Source organism: Oryx dammah, unplaced genomic scaffold, assembly GCF_014754425.2.
Source record: "Oryx dammah isolate SB20612 unplaced genomic scaffold, SCBI_Odam_1.1 HiC_scaffold_26, whole genome shotgun sequence".
Lineage (NCBI taxonomy): Eukaryota > Metazoa > Chordata > Mammalia > Artiodactyla > Bovidae > Oryx > Oryx dammah.
In genome coordinates this window covers 39,403,502-39,425,591 of record NW_024070210.1, presented here as the reverse complement: position 1 = coordinate 39,425,591, position 22,090 = coordinate 39,403,502, and the positions used below count along the sequence as shown (strand labels likewise).

Genomic DNA, 22,090 nt, shown 5'->3' with positions numbered 1-22,090 from the left:
CCCTACCAAGGATGAGTGAGCATTTCTAGGATCATCATCCTAGTTTTCTCAGCAGGCCTAGGAATCCATTCCTTCATTTGTGGACTCAAAAACATCACTACTTACATGGAAAAATGCAGAAAAGGGGGCATGCAAACTGAAAAAAAAAATCATAACAGAAATTTATGTTTTTGTTGTTGATGTATATACATATTTTAATTTAAGATGTACTCAACTGATTGTAAATCAGCATGTACACATAGAGCCTTAAGGGAATGCTAAACTTTGCCACCTACCTAACCTGAATATTGTCATATTCCCCTATAAATCAACCCTGCAATGTGTGCTTTTATCAGAATATGTGCTGTGTCAGGTGGTTTTTAGAAGAGAACTTCTGTAATCAGCAAGGTTATGTGTGACCTCATTTTAAGTAGCAGCAAACAAACATGTCTAAAATAACCTATAGACGAAGGCTTAGTTAACAAAACCAAGTTCCAAAAAGTGGCCATTGATTTTTTTTTTCCCACTAGAATTCCTTATAGCAGCCCATATTGTTTTGGGTATAGTTAAATGCCTTTTTGAAGAAAAACATAATTATAATATATGTATTTTAGTGATATATGGCATGAAGCAATGACTAAAATACCCTTTTTACAAATGAACAGGAAAGATGCCTGGATTAGGAGAGCTGATTTGTAGTGTTCAGGGGGACTGAAATGTGTCTACACATTAAAGATTGATACTGGGAGTCTTTCCCAAGAGAACATTAACTGTATTTGAGTCCTAAAAGTTCCACCGTCAGTAATTTTGTCTGAGAAAGTATCATTGGATTTTTTGGGGTCATTGATTTTCCTAAAGTACAAGTGCTATCTATTTTAATCTTTGAGATCTAATTATACTCATTCTTACAAATTAAGAATAAGTTTTTATATTATGCCCAGAAATTAAGTATAATTTCACTTTGGGGTTCCAGAAGATTTAATTGGTAATGTTAAAATACATTTAGAAATATTACAGGTTATCTTTTCTTGGGGTGGGGGAGAGGAAGCTAAGATTACGTTAAGGTTAATTTACAAAATGTGCTAGAAGGAAAAAAAAACAAATGGTCTCATTCAATTTCTCAAAATTTAGTGTCATCCATGTTAAAACCACCCAGTGAGATTCGCAAAGTACATGTCCTACCCTTGGCTTACTTTTAAATCAAGCCTTATTTTTGTGTGCAGAAGCAGAATGAATTATAAATGATTATAACATTTAAATTCTAGGTTTATTTTCAAGTGTAGTTGATTTCACTTAAATGGGAATTCTGTAGCTATTTAGTAATTAGGAATGATAGTTCTCTGCAATTCATAATTGGACACAAAACAGGTGTTTTCTTTCTTTTTTTAAAGTTAGAAATATTTTCAGCATTGGCAGAAGAATATATTTTCAAGTGGCTATGAGGTAACGAAATTTTAACTGAATGTAAAAGACAGAAGGTTCTACTTTTGCTATATTTTTAGAAAGTATTTTTATTGAACAAATCAAAGGAATCTGCATTCCTAATTAACCAGTTTTAATAGCAGTTAATCAGCTGGAGCTGGTGGTTTAAATGGGCATTAAATAATAGTGATAAGCGAATTAAAAGGAAATAAACTGATAGAACTATGTGAACTGGTTATCCAGAATATATAAATATATATAATCATGTGTGCAAATCTGAACTATTCATGTTATGAACTAAGCGTTAATTAGAATAAAAGTTACATATTATTTCACCATCAGAGTCAAAATCATTATGGATTGTAATTTATTTGAGACCGTTAATGACCAAATGAGTCTAAGAATTATGTAATCCTAATAAGTTATTGCCATGATCTTCATTTTCTGAATGTTGAGCTTTAAGTCAACTTTTTCACTCTCCACTCTCACTTTCATCAAGAGGCTTTTTACTTCCTCTTCACTTTCTGCCATAAGGGTGGTGTCATCTGCATAGCTGAGGTTATTGATATTTCTCCCAGCAATCTTGATTCCAGCTTATGCTTCTTCCAGCCCAGCGTTTCTCATGATGTACACTGCATATAAGTTAAATGCAAAGAGATCCAACCAGTCCATTCTGAAGGAGATCAGCCCTGGGATTTCTTTGGAAGGAATGATGCTAAAGCTGAAACTCCAGTACTTTGGCCATCTCATGCAGAGAATTGACTCATTGGACAAGAGTCTGGTGCTGGGAGGGATTAGGGGCAGGAGGAGAAGAGGACGACCGAGGATGAGATGGCTGGATGGCATCACTGACTCAATGGACATGAGTCTGAGTGAACTCTGGGAGTTGTTGGTGGACAGGGAGGCCTGGCGTGCTGTGATTCATGGGGTTGCAAAGAATCGGACACGACTGAGTGACTGAACTGAACTGAACTGAACTGAATAAGTTATTAATAAATGGCCCACAGCAATTTCCCAACCTAAATTGTCAATTTAAAAACAGTTTAGATGGAGTATTTCCAATTACATTCCCAAAGTATGATATACTTAAATGGTTTACAGAACACAAAATAGAATTAAGAGGAAGGTTATCACAAACTAGACATATGAAGAGTATTCTGCCTCTCATTCAAATGCACCCTCTTTTACTAATAATACCAGTTGGCTCACGAGACAGTTCCCAAGACTGACCACAGAAACAAAACAGATAGTCTGCAACGAACAATGTTACCAACTGAGATAAAGATTTCCTTCTTCTTTCAAAGTAATGTAAAGTAAAAAGTCTCTGATTTACATGAAATGATGAATTAGGAACCAATGACCTAAACTAAAGATGTTTACTGGAAGGTTGCAGTGATTTGGCAGATGGTAGGTCATTCCTCTTCCTGTTTTGCTTCATTATGTATCCAAATGGTCATATTTATGCTGCTGCTGCTTCTGCTGCTAAGTCACTTTAGTTGCGTCTGACTGTGTGACCCCATAGATGGCAGCCCACCAGGCTCCCCTGTCCCTAGGATTCTCCAGGCAAGAACACTGGAGTGGGTTGCCATTTCCTTCTCCAATGCATGAAAGTGAAAAGTGAAAGTGAAGCCGCTCAGTCGTGTCCAACTTGCAGTGACCCCATGGACTGCAGCCTACTAGGCTCCTCCATCCACGAGAGTTTCCCAGGCAAGAGTACCGGAGTGGGGTGCCATTGCCTTCTCATTATGTATAATGTCCATTTAAAGTTTCCCTGTAATTAACTACTTTTCTCTGTTTAGAATTTACCTTTTTTTAAAGTTGTCTTTGGCTTTTCCTCTTTGAAAAATTAGAGCAGACTCATTTGAAATATTCTAAATACAGAGTAGAAAAGAGATCTTCATGACCAAGATAATCACAATGGTGTGATCACTCACCTAGAGCCAGACATCCTGGAATGTGAAGTCAAGTGGGCCTTAGAAAGCATCACTACGATCAAAGCTAGTGGAGATGATGGAATTCCAGTTGAGCTATTTCAAATCCTGAAAGATGATGCTGTGAAAGTGCTGCACTCAATATGCTAGCAAATTTGGAAAACTCAGCAGTGGCCACAGGACTGGAAAAGGTCAGTTTTCACTCCAATCCCAAAGAGAGGCAATGCCAAAGAATGCTCAAACTACTGCACAATTGCACTCATCTCACATGCTATTAAAGTAATGCTCAAAATTCTCCAAGCCAGGCCTCAGCAATACATGAACCGTAAACTTCCAGATGTTCAAGCTGGTTTAGAAAAGGCAGAGGAACCAGAGATCAAATTGCCAACATCCGCTGGATCATGGAAAAAGCAAAAGAGTTCCAGAAAAATATCTATTTCTGCTTTATTGACTATGCCAAAGCCTCTGACTGTGTGGATCACAATAAACTGTAGAAAATTCTGAAAGAGATGGGAATATCAGACCACCTGATCTGCCTCTTGAGAAACCTATATGCAGGTCAGGAAGCAACAGTTAGAACTGGACATGGAACAACAGACTGGTTCCAAATAGGAAAAGGAGTGCGTCAAGGCTGTGTATTGTCACCCTGCTTATTTAACTTATATGCAGAGTACATCATGAGAAACGCTGGGCTGGAAGAAGCACAAGCTGGAATCAAGATTGCCAGGAGAAATATCCATAACCTCAGATATGCAGATGACACCACCCTTATGGCAGAAAGTGAAGAGGAACTAAAAAGCTTCTTGGTGAAAGTAAAAGAGGAGAGTGAAAAAGTTGGCTTAAAACTCAACATTCAAACTAAGATCATGGCATCTGGTCCCATCACTTCATGGGAAACAGATGGGGAAACAGTGGAAACAATGTCAGACTTTATTTTGGGGGGCTCCAAAATCACTGCAGATGGTGACCACAGCCATGAAATTAAAAGACGCTTACTCCTTGGAAGGAAAGTTATGACCAACCTAGATAACATATTGAAAAGCAGAGACATTACTTTGCCATCAAAGGTCCATCTAGTCAAGGCTATGGTTTTTCCAGTGGTCATGTATGGATGTGAGAGTTGGACTGTGAAGAAAGCTGAGTGCCGAAGAATTGATGCTTTTGAACTATGGTGTTGGAGAAGACTCATGAGAGTCCCCTGGACTGCAAGGACATCCAAAGAGTCAGACACGACTGAGCGACTGAACTGAACTGAACTGAAATATAGAGTAAAGCAGAAAAAAGTAAAGAAAACCCACATAGGGTCTTTTTTTTCATTGATGAACATTTTGATGAATTGTGTGATTTAAGTGATTCAGAAATCCCCTGGTGTTAGTACTATACTGTGTAAATACAGACTGTAGTGTTATCAACTGTATGTCCACAGGTAGAGCATAAATGACTACAGAATTAGAGAAAGGTACAGGGGTTGTTGGGACTCAGTTCAGTTCAGTCACTCAGTCGTGTCCGACTCTTTGCAACCCCATGAATCGCAGCACGCCAGCCTCCCTGTTCATCATCAACTCCCGGAGTTCACTCAAACCGAGTCAGTGATGCCATCTAGCCATCTCATCCTCTGTCGTCCCCTTCTCCTCCTGCCCCCAATCCCTCCCAGCATCAGAGTCTTTTCCAATGAGTCAATTCTCTGCATGAGATGGCCAAAGTATTGGAGTTTCAGCTTCAACATCAGTCCTTCCAATGAACACCCAGGACTGATCTCCTTTAGGATGGACTGGTTGGACCTCCTTGCAGTCCAAGGGACTCTCAAGAGTCTTCTTCAATACCACAGTTCAAAGCCATCAATTCTTTGGTGCTCAGCTTTTTTCACAGTCAAACCCTCACATCCAAAGATGACCACTGGAAAAACCATAGCCTTGACTACACAGACCTTTGTTGGCAGAGTATTATTTCTGCTTTTTAATATGCTATCTAGGGTGGTCATAACTTTCCTTCCAAGGAGTAAGCATCTTTTAATTTCATGGCTGCAATCACCATCTGCAGTGATTTTGGAGACCCCAAAAATAGAGTCTGACACTGTTTCCACTGCTTCTCCATCCATTTCCCATGAAGTGATGGGACCAGATGCCATGATCTTTGTTTTCTGAATGTTGAGTTTTAAGTCAATTTTTTCACTGTCCTCTTTCACTTTCATCAAGAGGCTCTTTAGTTCCTCTTCACTTTCTGCTATAAGGGTGGTGTCATCTGCATATCTGAGGTTATTGATATTTCTCCTGGCAATCTTGATTCCAGCTTGTGCTTCTTCCAGCCCAGCGTTTCTCATGATGTACTCTGCATAGAAGTTAAATAAGCAGGGTGACAATATACAGCCTTGACGTACTCCTTTTCCTATTTGGAACCAATCTGTTGTTCCATGTCCACTTCTAACTGTTGCTTCCTGACCTGCATATAGGTTTCTCAAGAGGCAGGTCAGGTGGTCTGGTATTTCCATCTTTTTCAGAATTTTCCACAGTTTATTGTGATCCACACAGTCAAAGGCTTTGGCATAGTCAATAAAGCAGAAATAGATGTTTTTTTGGAACTCTCTTGCTTTTTGGATGATCCAGCAGGTGTTGACAGTTTGATCTCTGGTTCCTCTGCCTTTTCTAAGTTTGGACTAGGTGTCCATTAAATTGAAAAGCCATCAATTCTTCAGTGCTCAGCTTTTTTCACAGTCCAACCCTCACATCCAAATATGACCACTGGAAAAACCATAGCCTTGACTCTGTAAGTCACCCCATCTTCTGCCAGTATCCTTTATTAAGGGGAAAAGTCAGGGGCAAGAGGCAATAGCTTTGAACCATTCTTGGGCTGTCTTAAGTCCAACCATATTGCTTTTCAAGGCAACAGTGCTTTCTTAGTATACTCACTGGTGGTTTTATTCTAATTCTCTTTCACATGTTTTGCATTCAGATTCCAGCTAAGTGAGAACCCTTGGGCTCTACATAGAATTTTGACCTCGTCCTAGTTAGTGATGCTAATCATAGAAGAGGTATGAATGAATTTTCAAGTAGATGAAAGAATGATCTGAGAATTAACCAAACTGTATCACAGCCCTGACATAAATTTATTAAAATCCTATTATGATAACCTATTGGGCAAAACTTTCTTCTCCTTTCAGTTGCTGCCTTATAAAATATGTATTCTTTTTTGAGCTTAAGAAATGTGGTAGCCTTAGAGAAATTCTGAATAATTCTGCTAATACTGAACATAATGGGTAAGACAAGGTTCATTCCAGAACTCTAGAAAGCTCATCTTGCCAGACAGACACCAGATGTATATAGTTTTATATTAGACAGAACTCCTCCTGCTAGCAGGGTTTCTCAGGTAGCACTGGTGGTAAAGAACCTGAGTGCCAGTGCAGCAGACTAGCAAGAGGTGGGTTCGATCCCTGGGTCAGGAAGATCCCGTGGAGAAAGAAATGGCAACCTGCTCCAGTATTTTTGCCTGGGAAATCCCATGGACAGAGGAGCCTGGTGCAATACAGTCCTTGGGGCGGCAAAGAGTTGGACATGACTGAACACACACACACGAGCCTTCTAGCATACTGGTTATTAAAACCTGAAATACACTGTGCACTAATCTGTTTATATTGGACCTTTATCAGAGTACACACCTCAAGAGTTTGAACAGCTTTCTAGTGACATTTTCCATGTCAAGGTTTAAAAAAGAAGAGAACAAAGGTCACTTTGACAAACTTACTTGATTGAATTACTTGGCTGAACCCACAGTATATGAACGTATTGATGAATATTTTTCCATGATAGACAAAAATGATAATCCTCAGGTTTGTTTTGAAAAATGGGTTTCCATCTTATTTCAGCTCCTAACCAAAGAATCAGGCTATTTCTCAAGGAAATTTGTCTCTTGACATTTCTGCCTTCAATGCATCAAGCTTCTACTCATATATATTTGTGTCTGGCCTTTTAACAGCTATGCCATCTAGCAATCAAGTATCTGATTTGATTTTCTTCAAATATCTAATCTCAGGTAGTGTATCCTCACAGCAGGCAATTTTTATGTAAAATACTGGTAGCAAATCTAATGGGTCTGATGACAGTTTTAAAACCTTTCTACATTAATGACCTTTCTATTGTATTTGTGTCATTTCTTCTATTTGCTGTGATGAATGGAACACTGCCATTATAATGTCCTAAGTAACCACTCTGAATGGGACACCATCTATTCTTCAAAACTGTGATTACCTAATGCAATATATTGTTACAATTTACGACTTCCAGGGAGAAAAGTATTCCTTTAACTTAGATGAGTATTTAGTTATAAATGTGTGATTATGTGGTTACTTTGTGATCTGAATATATTTAGAAAATGTAGACCGGTGAGAACTGGTCCTGTTTTGTTACTAGAGCTCCATGTATTGATTCTGTCGTGAAGTCTTCAAATTCCTCTTTTGGGAGAAAATATGGGACAGGTGATGTAATGGCTATTAGCATGTTGTCAAAGATGCAGAACCAAATTTAGCAATACAAAGTAAAACAAGCAAGCTTCATTGAGTTATATGTGTCATACAATACATTGTAAGCACTTAAATTATATACTTTGATCAGTATTGAGCTATGTGTACACCCATGAACCATTACCACAAAAGAAGGAACATATCCATCACCCCCAAAAGTTTACCTGTGTCTCTTTGTAAAACCTCAGTTCTACTCTCTTCTGTCAACCTCCAACCCATACCCAGGCGACTACTGATGTTCTTTCTGTCAGTATTGATTAGCTTTACATTTATAGAGCTTTAAATACATAAAATCATACAGAATGCAGTATTTTTTGGACTGACTTCTTTCATGGAGCATAATTACCTTTAAAATCCAGATATGTTCTTGTATGTTTCTATCAATAATTTCTTCTTTTTACTGCTGAGTAGTATTCCACAGTACAGAGACCAAAATCTGTTTTCCTATTCATGTATTGATGAGCATTTGTTTGAGTTGTTTCCATATCTGATTGATACAAATAAAGCTTCCTAATCCTACAAAACACTGATAAAAGAAATACAGTTTCTGCTATATATGCCTTGATATGAGAGAGATATAGTCTGTGTTCTGGAATTAAAGATGAGAATTAAGATGTCACTTCTCTCCAGTTTGATCTATATATTTATCTCAATGAAAATTTCAGCAAGCATTTTTATAGATATTGACAAGAAGATTCTGAAATTTATATGGAAAGGCAAAGCAACTAGAATAAATAAAATGATTCTGCATAAAAGTATGAGGTTAGAGCATTCAAACTACCTAATTTCAAGATTATTCATAAACTGTGGTAACTAAAAAAGTATGGGGTTGTTGAAAGGATGTAATGTATAGAAAATGGAACAGATTACAGAGGCCAGAAATCAACCCACACATATATGATCAGTTTATTTTTGATAAAATTGCGTAGGCCAGTAAATGGACAAATGGTTGTCTTTGAACAAATATGTCTTTGTCCAGGTGTTAGAACAACTGGATATCTCCATACTTAAAAAAAAAAAGATGGGAAAAAGAAAAGAGGAACCTCAACACATATTGACACATGTTTCACACTTTAAATGAAAACTGATTTGAAATGACCCACGCCAGTCTTCTTGCCTGGAGAATCCTATGGACAGAGAAGTCTGGTGGGCTACAGTCCATGGGATCACAAAGAGTGGGATCTCCCCCTCCCCTCCCCTTCCCATGTTGCTCCTCCCTTGGATGATAGCTTCTCCAGGTGCAACCTGCACCTGTGGAGCTCCCTGGTGAGTGAGTGAGCACACTAACTGTAGGTTAGTAAAGCTCTGTGGTTTAAGAAATGCCTGCAATGAAGGAGATGTGGTTTTGATCCCTAAGTTGGGAAGATCCCCTGGAGGAAGGCATGGCAAGCCACTCCAGTATTCATGCTGGGAGAAACGCATGGACAGAGGAGCCTGGCGGGTTACCATCCCTAGGGTTGCAAAGAATCAGATGTTACTGAAGTGTCTGAGAATGAGCAATTATGTATATATTTTGCTCATGCATCTATTTCATTTCGTTAGTAAAGACATACCTTGAATTTATTGTTGGAATTCTCAGTTTATTCTCTCTTCCATGTCATTAGAAAGGCTTCTTAGCAGTGTACCAAAAGGCATTTTAAATGAAATGCATGTTTATCTTAACCAGTTTTTGAATATGAGTTATCTTAGAAGAAAATGGTGGTGAGGTATTTCTAATTAAGTTGGCCTGACTCATGTCATTTTTCCAAGTCTCTTTCTAAAGAAATTTGTTGCTTTCCTTCTTAATATATTAGAATTTTGCAAACAAAGAATGATTTTAAGTAATCTCTCTTTGAAGAGCAATTTAGAATACCTCCTAAAGTTTAAGATGAGCATGCTCTATGATATATTGTATGTGTTTAGTCACTAAGTCCTGTCAGACTCTTTTGTGACCCCATGGACTGTAGCCTGCCAGAATCCACTGTCCATGAAATTTTCCAGGCAGGAATACTGAAGTGGACTGCCATTTCCTTCTCCAGGGAATTTCCCCAATCCAGAGATCCCCAGGGATGGAACCTGTGACTCTTGCCTCTTCTCCTACATTGTAGGCAGATTCTTTACTGCTAAGCCACTGGGGAAACCCCTATGATATAATAATTTCTCTTATTTTCTATCCTAGAAAAAAATTTGCATATGTATACATATAGTAGGATTTCTTTATACAGCAACATTTTAACAGGAAAAATTGCAAACAACTTGACTTTTTAATAACACGAGATATATTTAATCAACCAAATATTACACTGAAATCAAAGTGATATAACTAGCTCTACTGGGTTTTTCTCTGGGTAAGGCTAGTCTGCAGAGCCTGTCTTGGTGTGGGACCTCTTGGAGGCCGTGTTCTGGGCAGAGCTCAGGGACAAACCACGCCCACCCAAGGCCTCCCCTGCGCTTCCGCTCTTCCTGTTGCTCCTCACCTGGCTGATAGCGTCACCAGGTGCAACCGGCACTTGTGCTCTCTGGACGCAGCTGTGACCGCTTCCCTGTGAAGGCCTGCCGTGTGAGCATCCCGCCGCCACGACGGCTTGGTCTTGGCACCCGAAGTCCTGTGGTCCTTGGTCGGTGTCTGCAGGTGCGACTCCCTATCTTCTGAGCTCTGGGTCAGGTATGTGGGGCATGCAGGAGGGGGAATGGGAGGAGATGAGCTTTTCCACCGCGCGCATCTGCCCTGGCAACTTCTTCTGGAGCCTTCCCACAATTCCTAGTCTGGATCCGTGAGTTCTGAGCTCTCAGATGTCTTCTCCTCAAGTTGTCCCCTCAGGCTGTCTGACTGCTCAGGTTGGCTCGGTAACCTAGCCAGACTCAGACGAGGTTTCTTGGCTTTTTGTTTTTTTCCAAATCTATGCAAGTAAAACTAAAAAACCTGATACAGAGTGAAAAAAAGGTTTTAAAAAAGAGAAATGCCCTTTATGTAAATAGCCGCCCCACATGTATTATTTCAAGGAGCCTACATATTTAATAGAACTATATAAACATGAATTAAAATCGTATTTCCTGGCTTTAGGATAGTAGTTCCCTTTTAGAAGAGACGAAGGGAAATAGATCTGGGGTGGGTTTAGCTGTATCTGTACAATTTTTTTCCTATAAATGAAGAGTATAATCTGAAACAAATACAGTGAATTATAAGTGTGGCTTAAATATGAATAGTACATACAAGGATTTTGTTACATAATTTGTTATATGATAAATAGTACTCTGTGCTTTAAAATGAAAGGTATGTTAAATAAATAACCTGTAATTTACATATCAATTTATTTGCAAGTCCAGTTGGAAGTTTCCAGATACCTTTGTATTCCACTTATTTTGAGAGCACAACCCTTAGTGGTCTTATAGTACATTAATTCAGTTTTTAAAATTCATTCATTCATTTTTGGCCATCCTGGGGCTTCATTGCTGTGTGCAGGCTTTCTCTAGTTGTGCCAAATGGGGGCTACTCTTCCTAGGGGTGAGTGGGCTTCTCCTTGCAGTGAGAAGCACTTCTTCTCTTGTTGCAGAACATAAGGCGTGTGACTTTCAGTAGTTGTGGGGCAGGAGCTTAGCTGCCCTTAGGCATGTGGGGTCTTCCCAGACCAGGGGTACAACCCATGTCCCCATATGGGTAGGTGGATTCTTAACCATTGGACCATGAGGGAAGTCCACAATTTTTTTATTGTTGTAAAATACATGTACAATTTTATCTTAAGCATCTTTTTAAGTGTGGAATTCAGTGGCATTAGTTAGGTAAAATTTACATTTTTGTGCAATCTTTATCACTATCCTTTCCAGAACTCTTCCACTTTTTCTCTTACAATACTGAAACTGTGCCATTAAACAATAACTCCCCATCCCATTTTCCTGAGCAACTATTAATACTATTTCATTTTATATCTGTATGATTTTGACCTCATATAAACGGAATACATAGTATTTGTCTTTTTGTAACTGGCATATTTTCCTTAGTATATGCCCTCAGTGTTTGTTCATATTGTAGCATATTGCAGTATTTCTTTCCATTTCCTACCTTCTTTTACTGCATTTGCTTATCTGTTCATCCACCAATGGAGACTTCAATTGCTTCCACTTTTTAGCTATTGTGAGCAACGTTGCTACGACCATGGATGTACAAATATCGCTTTGAGATTCTGCTTCAAATACTTTTCAGTATACATCCAGAAGTGAAATTGTTTGGATTATTTTTATGATAACTTTTTTTTATTTTTTTTGAGGAAGCATCATTCTATTTTCCTTAATGATTATAGCATTTTACATTCTCATTAATAGTGCGCAAGTGTTTATAGTTTCTCCACGTCCTCACCAATGTTTATTATTTTCTGTTTTTGTTTTGATAGCAACCATCCTACTAGGTGTGCAATAGTATTTCATTGTATTGAATAGTTTTGCTTTGCATATTCCTAATGGTTGATGATGTTGAACATTTTTTATGTGTTTATTGGCAATTTGTATATCTTCTTTGGAGAAATGACTGTTCAAGTTCTTTCCCTATGTTTGAATTGGGTTGTTTTGTGTTTGTTTTTGAGTGTTAGGAGTTATCTATATATTTAAAATATTAACTCCTTATAAGAAATGTGATTTGCAAATATTTTCTCCTATTCTATAGGTTGTCTTTGTACTCTGTAGATAGTGTCTTTGGATATACAATTTTTTAAAAAACATCATGAATATGTTTATTTTTCCTCTTGTTATCTGTGCCTTGGTGTCATACCCAAGAAACTGTTGCTAATCTGACATTGTAAAGCTTGGATCATGGATCTGTTTTGAAGTAGTTTTTGTATATGGTCTTAGGTAAAAATGCAACTTTTTTTTGCATGTGAATATCCAGTATTCCTGCAACCATTTGTTGGAAAAACTGTCTTTTTTCTTAATGGTTTCAGCATCCTTATTGAAAATCATTTGAATATATTGACCAGTACTATACTCTCCTGATTACTGTAGTTTTGTTTTGCACTTAGCTCTAAAATCAGGAAATGTAAGTCCTCTAGCTTTCTTGATCTGTTTTAGGATTCTTTTAGCTATTCAGTGTCCCTTGAGATTTCACATGAATTTTAGCATGGGTTTTCCATTTCTGCAAAAAACTCACTGACTTTGATAGGTTTTGTATTACATCTGTAAATCATTTCCGGTAATATTATCATTTTAAGAATGTTAAATAATATTAAGTCTTTTAATCCACTAACATGAGCTTTATTTCTATTTTTAAGAATATCTTTAATTTCTTTCACCTGTTTAATAGTTTTCTTTGTATGTTTTTCAATTCCTTGGTTAAATTGATTCCTAAGTACTTTAATCTTTTTTATACCATTGAATGGAATCATTTTCCTAATTTCTTTTTAGTTGTGTTCATTATTACTGTATAAAAATGGAACTGAATTTTGGGTGTTCACTTTCTATCCAGTTACTTTGCTGAATTTACTAGTTCTAACAGGGTTTTTTTGTTAACCTTTCTTTTTAATATTTGAAGTTTTATATATATATATATATATAAGATCACATCATCTGTTAACAGGGATCATTGGACTTCTTCCTTCCTATCTGGACACTTTTAATTTGTTTTTCTCGCCTTATTGTTCTGACCAAGTGTCTCAGTACTATGTTGAATAAAAGTGGGAAAATCAGGTTAACTGCTCTGCTCATGACTTTGTAGGAAAAGCTTTCAGTTTTTTTTTACAATGAGTATGGTATTTTCTGTGAGTTTTTCATATATTGGTTTTGTTATGTTGAGGTAATTTCCCTCTATTCTTAATTTTTTGAGTGTTTGTGAAAATGAGTTTTGTCAAATGATTTTTTTTTTATTTTTGACATATATTTAGTTGATTGTGTTGATTTAGTCCTCTATTCTGTTAATATGGTCTGTTTCATCAACTGGTTTTTATATGTTAACCATCTTTGCATTCCAGAAATAAATCACACTTGGTCATAGTGTATAATCTTTTAATATGTGATCAAATTCCATTTGCTAGTACTTTATGAAGGTTTTTTCCTCACAATATTCTTAAGGGATATTGATCTGTAGTTTTTTTCCCAGTGTCTTTGTCTGACTTTGCTATCAAGGTAATGCTGGCCTCACAGAACTACTTGGAAAGTTTTCTCTTCAATTTTTGGATAAGTTTGAGAAAGAATTTTAGTTCTTTGAATGTTTGCTACATATCTCCTTTCTAATTATAGGTGTATTCAGATATTCTATATCTGGTTAGTCTCAGATTTTCTGGTTTAGTCTTGATAGGTTTTGTGTTTCTAGTATTTTCATCTAGATTATATAACTTATACTTGTATAATTGCTCTTAATACTTTTGTATAGTCATTTTTATTTCTATAGAATTGTTAGTAATTATTTTGGGTTTCTGGATTCAATCCCAATATTCGTGTGGGGATTTCCCACATAACATCAAGAAATTCTCAGGTATCAGCAGGTTATCACCGGTGTTTCTGCTCCATTTGCTATAGATTGGAGGTTCCAAAAACAGGTTTCTTGAACTTAAGATACCAGTGACAAGTCCAGGTTGTTGGCTGTACTTCTGAATGACTGAGTATAATTCAGAAGTTCCCATGACTTCTTCTGTAGGTTTGACTAATTTGCTAGTGTATGTGTGTGTGTTCAGTTACTCAGTTGTGTCCCACTTTTTGTGACACCATGGACTGTGTCCCACCAGGCTCCTCTGTACATGGGGCTTTTTAGGCAGGAATAGTGGAGCAGGTAGCAGGTTGCCATTCCTTCCTCCAGGGGAGCTTCCCCGTCCAGGGATCAAACCCGTGTCTCCTGCCTCTCGTGCACTGGCAGGTGATTCTTTACCACTGAGCCACCTGAGAAGCCCTCAGTTTGCTAGGGTAGCTCACAGAACTCAGAAAACCGTTTTACTTAATAGATCACTGGTTTATTATAAAAGGATATAACTTGGGAGTAGCCAGATAGAGGAGATGTATGGTGCAAGGTATGGGGGTAGTGTGTGGCACTTTCATGCCCTCTCTAGCTGCAACACTGTCCCCTAAATTGCCAAATGTTTGCCAACCTGGAATCTCTCCAATCCCCATTATTTTGGGTTTTTATGGAGGCTTCATTACATAGGCAGGATTGATTACATTGTTGGCCATTGGTGATTGATTAATCTCCAGTCCCTCTTCTCTTCTCTTCCTAGAAATTGGTAATGGGACTAACTAAAAGTTGGGAGTGGGAAGTTGGGTCCACTGAAAACCAACCAATCCTGTTCCCAAAGTAACCTCATTAACATAACAAAAGACACATTTATTGCAAGAAATATGAAGGATTTTAGGAATTATGTGTCAGAAACTGGGCCAAAGATCAAATATATATTTCTTATAGATCTCAATACCACAGTAATGTCCTCCCTTTCATTTCTGGTTTTAATATTTTGAGTCTTTTTTCCTCTTTTCTTAGTTCATCTAACTAAAGGTTTGCTAATTTTGTTAATCTTTTCTGAGAACCAACTTTTGGTTTTGTTGATTTTTCTGTTCTCCATATTGTTTATCTCTGTACTAACCTTAAGTCTTCCTTATATCTTTTCTTCTGGTAGCTTTGGGTTTAGTTTGTTATTCTTTTTCTAGTTCTTTAAGTTATAAGGTTAAGTTACTGATTTGAGATCTTCCCTGGTGGCTCAGAGGATAAAGCGTCTGCCTGCGATGCAGGAGACCGGGGTTTGATCCCTGGGTTGGGAAGATCCCCTGGAGAAGGAAATGGCAACCCACTCCAGTATTCTTGCCTGGAGAATCCCATGGACAGAGGAGCCTGGTGGGCTGCCTTCTGTGGGGTTGCACAGAGCCAGACACGCCTGAAGCGACTTAGCAGCAGCAGCACTCCTTTCACTGTGTCCCATCAATATGATATATTGTATTTTTGTTTTCATTGGTGTATAAGTATTTTCTAATTTCTCTTTGAATTCTTTGATTAATTGATTTTTTAAAAAATTTCTACTGATTTGCGAATTCTGCAGTTTTCTCTGTTATTGGTTTCTAACTTCATATCATTGTGTTGGAGACTTTATTTGTGTCCTAACATTGTCCTGTATGGAAAAGTGACCCATGTGCACTTGAGAAGAATATATATTTGGTTGTTATTTGGTAAAGAATTCTACATATACCTGTTATACCTGGTTGGTTTATTGTGCTGTTCAAGTCCTCTATTATCTTTTGTCTGTTTATTTTATCTATTATTGCAATAGGAGTATTGAAATCTCCAATTCCTCTTGTAGAACTGTTTATTTCTCTGTTCAGTTCTGCTAAAACTTCTTCCTTGCCTCCAAAACCTCACAGTTGTGAAATACTACTGGAAATTTGTGTAAAAAGTTGCCAATTTTTAATGCTTTTTTAAAGCTGTATTTTCATAGTTTGGTTAAATTTGATGGCTTCTGTATTAATTCATTAATTCATTAGTGTTAAATTATATATAAAGCTTCACTGTTTTTGTGTATATATAGTAATAATTATTTTGGTAATTATCTAAATTTTTTAATCAATTAAGCTAGATTGATTTAATTCTATTTAAATATATTTAACAATCATTTTTATTTTTAACAAATCAATAAAATAAGAGTTTAAAAATAAAACTAGAAGAAATAGAAAATAGCTCATTTTAAAGTTCATGTTTTCAATCTTAACTTTACAGTTTGTTAGCTTCCAGACAATAGACATTCTTGTTGAGAAAAGTAATAACAATTTCTTATATGTATATATATATATATTTTTTTCATCAGTGTTAGAAAATTTTGTCATTTTTCCATGACCCATGACAGCTCTGCCAGTTACTGTATAGAAGCTTGCAAACAGGAAATACAGCAATCTCTAGTGTCAAACATGAAAATTAGGATTCAACTCCATGAGCAGCTCATGTAAGAACCTATAGACCAGGAGACACAGCAATGAGATAGGAGACAGAAATTATTATTCCATTTTAATTATCCTAAGGAGACTAGAGGTATAAGAGAATAGTCCACTTGACTAATGCAGACATGGTATGGGGAGAACCTAGGATAGTCTTCCTAAAGCTGAGCAGAAATCTCCAACATGCTCTGGAAGGCCTTAGGTAGCTCTGTTTAAAGGTAAAGCATTGTTCAATCTATCAGCAAATTTTAAAGTATGATCTAAGAGTTACCCCACTGAAGATCAAATTGTGGATTTGAGGACTTTATCCTCCTATATCTCCTGAATTAGTATCCTTGATATTGAGTTTTAATAATTTGCATTTCTAACTAGATAGCCAGTAGATTATTTTTTAAATAGTACTTTATGGAGACATAACTGTATGTAGTAAATTATATATGGTGACCACCCAGAACAAGATGTAGAACAATTTTATTGTTATCCCAGAAAGTTCATCATGCTCTTTTTCAGTCAATTCTCAGTACTCCAACTGTGTTTAAGCACAATTCTGACTTTTCTCAACATACATTGGTTATATCTGTTCTTGAGCGTTAGCAACATGGAACCTACCATAGATAATTGTTTCTGTTTTCCTTCTCTCAGGATAGTATTTTTGAAGCAAAGTAACTTTTAGGTACACTAGAAGTTGAAAACCAAAGTTCTATGGAACAGAAATTATCATAAGGAAGCCTGGTTTTGGAGCTCCTCTGTGATGGGATGGACTCTTTTCAAGCTATTCCATTTTAAGTCTGTATTGTATCTGAGACAAAATCCATTACATGGTTGCCAGATAGTCTGTTGTGTTCCTCCTGCATTCATGATTTCACACACAGAGCCCAAATCAGCTTAAGAAATCAACCACTGATTTTTGTCATTCTGCTTTTCACATTTCTAAAGTTATGCTTGTCTCCATCTTGAAATTCTTCAAGAAGTTTAATAATAGTACAATGACAGCTTGTCAAAATTTTAGTAATATTTGGCTTTAAATAAAATAATCACAAGTGGCTGAATAACTCAGCATTCATCATTTCTTCTCAGAGTCCTCTCAGCTTAATTTCTACAAGATTTCACTCAAGAATTCTAAGTAGTTTCTGAGAATGGGAAGTATAACATAGCAGGAGAGCAGTTACAATTATCAGAGAAGCGTGAAAATTATGATGGAAAACACCTATTACACCACCTAGGCTTCAGCCCTGCTGAGGAGATTTTGGTTATTGTGGTAGGTTGCCAGGGATTTTGCTGAATTTAGTGATTTGAGCAATTTGGTTTCTGCTACTCTTTTGGCTAAGTTTTCTGTAATTGATTAATTGTTGCAGGATAAGTTGTAAGTTGTAAAAATATGCTGTGTTTCTCCTCTATTTTCACACTACTACCTACTTCACTACTGACATCAGATATGTGGGGTTTCCACACATCAAGCAGTTCTTCAACACCAGGTGGATGTCCCATAATTCAATTCAGTTCTGACACTATCTGCCTCGATATATCAATAGCTTCATATCTCACAAGTAAAGGGCTCTGTCCCACAAGACTTCCCCCACTTCAGATGTCAATCATAAATTCAGGTTGTCACTGTACTTCTGTCAGGCTGTATACACCAAGATTCCTATAATCCCTTCCTTGAGTTTTATTATTTGTTGTAATGGCTCACAGAACTCAAGGGAAACTTACTTATGTTAACTGGTTTATTATAAAAGATATAATTAGTGATATAGATAAATAGCCAGATGAAGAGAGATATAGAGAAAGGTACAGGAGAGTTCTGAGCACACTAGCATCTGTCTCCCTATAGTTGGAGTGTGCTACCCTCCTAGCACCTGGATGTATTCATCAACCCAGAAGCTCTCCCAGCTCTGTAGTTTGGGTTTTTTTATGGAGGCTCCATCACATAGACTTCCTTTGTGGCTCAGCTGGTAAAGAATACCCCTGCAATGCAGAAGACCTGGGTTCAGTCCCTGGTTTGGGAAGATCCCCTGGAGAAGGGAAAGGCTACCCACTCCAATATTCTTGTCTAGAGAATTCCATGGACTGTATAGTCTGCGGGATCTCAAAGAGTCAGACATGACTGAGCGACTTTCACTTCACTTCACTTCATCACATAGACATGATCAATGATTAACTCAGTCTCCAGTCCCTCTCCCCTTCCCAGAGCATAAAAAGCGAGGCCATGAGTTTCCAGCTTCTAATCATGGCTGGTCTCTAGTGGTTAGCCCCCAGCATGAAGTTATTGATGGGCCCACCAAGAGTTGTCTCATTAGAAGTAAAGACACTATTGTCGTCCAATGAATTCCAAGGAATTTGGGAGCTTCAGAAACCAAGGTCAAAGAGACAAAATATTAGAAAAAGAAAGATATTTCTACTTCTCTTAGCTGTGGTTTTTCCAGTAGTCATGAATGGATCTGAGAGTTGTACCATAAAGAAGACTGAGTATTGAAGAATTGATGCTTTTGAATTGTGGTGCTGGAGAAGACTCTTGAGAGTCATTTGTACTGCAAGGAGATCAAACCAGTGAATCCTAAAGGAAATCAACCCTGAATGTTCATTGGAAGGACTGATGCTAAAACTGAAGCTCTAAAACTTTGGCCACCTGCTGCGAAGAACTGACTCATTGGAAAAGACCCTCATGCTGGGAAAGATTGAAGGTGAAAGGAGAAAGGGGCAACAGAGGATGAGATGATTAGATAGCATCACTGATTCAGTGGACATGGATTTGAGCAAATTCTGTGAGATAGTAAAAGACAGGGGTACCTGGTGTGCTGCAGTCCATGAGGGCACAAATAGTTGGACACAATTTAGTGACTGAACAGCAACAATGAAACTTGTCTTAGGCCATCATAAAGGATTTAGGAGCAACATGCCAGATACAGGAGGCAGAGACCAGATTATATATTTTTCATTATTTCACACCTTCTCATATATTTCCTGCTACATACTCAAATACTAAATACTACATACTAAAATAATGTCAACTTCCTTTTCATTAAATAATCATCTCTTGGCCTCTGATGTCTGAAGACTTGATGACAGAAGTTGGAAGTGATCTGTCTCACTTCCCTACTGCTATTTTACTAGCACACCTCTTTGAGTGGGTGGGGGTAAGAATGTAAGATTCAATTAGAAGAAGAAAAATCTAGACAATGGGTGATCTCTGCATAGCTAATGGGCAGCAAGGGAATACTCATTTCAAGGACTAGTGAGAGAGGGCCATTAAAGATAGTATTAGCTAAAATTGACCCTATCAGGAAAATATGCTGGGGTGATTTGGAACCTTAAATATTCCCTTTTTCACTTGCATCATTAGCACAAAGAGCCTTTTTTAAAATAATCTTACCATAAATTTATATTTTATTCTATTTAGTTTCTTTCTTAAATTAGCTATCAGTGTTTTCAGAAGAAAGATATATAAACTATCAGTCAATTTATAGATTTGTAAATTGTTCTTAACCTAAAGCAAATATTTATCCACACTGGATCCTTAACACTATCATGTTCTAAACATATTTCACCAAGAGATATATCAACTTGTATATCTGGGGCTTTTAAAATGGTCAATAAGAGGCTCACAGATTACCATCGCAGTTCTACAGGATGCAATGGTTTCTGGTCTCATTTATTGTAGGAATGAAAGCCACTGTAACTCTGGGTCACTTGAATGTCCTAGTAGCCCCATTACCTTCTGCTTCAAAGAAGAATACCTCATTGAAATTGTTACTAATTCTAAGCTGAGGTCTTTTCCATCTCTTTGACCTTTGATGCTTTCCCATTGATTCAGCATGAATTCTATTTCATAGAGATGGAGATAAAATGCACATTTTCACTCTATGTTCCATTTTGTACATTTCAGAGAAATGGACATTTTATAACTTTGAAGTTTGTGCTAAAAGATTAGGTATCAAGGAAAAAAGGAGAAATATTTGATTTCCAGAAATCTTAAAATGGGTAAACCCTCCAAAGTGATCTATAAAAACAGAACATTTGAATTAGGAACAAAAAATATATGGGTCAGAATTGTGGCTTTGCTGTCTGAACCCCATTTTCTTCTTCTGTGAACTGGAAATAGTAATACTAGTTCTACCTGTTACAGAGGTTTTGGCTCTTTTTGTGTGTTTGTGTGTATGTGTGTGTGTAAGAAGATCAAATGAGGAAATCTATGTGAATGCACCTTGTGTACTAAGAAGTACTGTGGAAATGCTACCTGTTGCTTTTACTGCCCCTGATGCTGGTGCTGATGATGATAGCAAGCATTCTGCCAAACTGAAAGTCAGACTGGAATTGAAATCCAAGTCGCTTTTGTACTTACTGCATGTCGTATTTTTATATCATAGTTTCCTCATCTATAAAATAGCATTAAAAATTAGTATCTATAACCAACTCACAGAAGTGTAACTATTTAAATAATATATAAAGCATATAGTTCTTAATAAATGCTAAAGAGATAAGAGATAAATGTTACATTTCTAATTCCTTCCTCCACACCATGTACACATATGCACACACACTAAAAAATAAATTTGAAACTAGGGCAAGAGTTGGTCACTTATAGTCTGTGGCTAAATCTGGCCCACCATCTAAGTAAACAAAGTTTTATTTGAATAATACCACACTCATTTGCTTACATAGTATCTATAGATGCTTCAGCAATATAATGACAGATTTGACTAGTTGCAACAGAAATTATATGGCCCACAAAGCCTAAAGTATATTTACAGGCCCATATGGCCAACAGGGGTTTCCCAGGTGGAGCTAGTGGTAAAGAATCTGTCTACCAACGCAGGAGATGCAAGAGATGCTAGTTCCATCTCTGAGTCGGGAAGATCCCCTGGAGGAGGAAATGGTAACCCACTCTGGTATTCTAACCTGGAAAATCTCATGGGCAGAGAGGAGCCTGGCGGGCTAGAGTCCATGGGGCCACAAAGAGTTGAACACAACTGAGTGTGATTGAGCATGGCCAAGAGAAGAAATTTGCTTATCTCTGGTCTAGAAGAAGGTCTAGATCTAAGATTAAAAACATAAGAAGTAAATAGTCCTGTCACCAAGTGGTTACTTAAACTTGGCGGTATAGGTGTACTCAAACTTTTTGGTGTCATGACAACTTTACAATTAAGAAAAATTTTATTTGTGTTGGTTCTGTATTTATCATATTTGAAATTAAAAGAAAATTTTAAATTACTTATATATTAATTCATTTAAAATAGACAATAAACTTATTATACACTAAAACAAATGACTTCTTTGAACAATAACTATTTTTCCAAAGGAAAAAAAAAAGATCAGTAAAAAGATTAACACTGCTTTATGTTTTTGCAAATCTCTTCAAAAATTGGCTTATTGGAAGATT

General features: G+C 37.1%; 1 protein-coding gene across 1 annotated transcript in view; it reads left to right on the top strand.

Moving 5' to 3' along the window:
• Window positions 1-22,090, top strand: part of LOC120853636 — a 123,162-nt gene that overhangs the window by 27,505 nt on the left and 73,567 nt on the right. Inside the window, 1 exon segment of the mRNA XM_040227599.1 lies at window positions 10,313-10,456. Within this exon segment, the coding sequence (XP_040083533.1) occupies window positions 10,313-10,456 (144 nt within the window).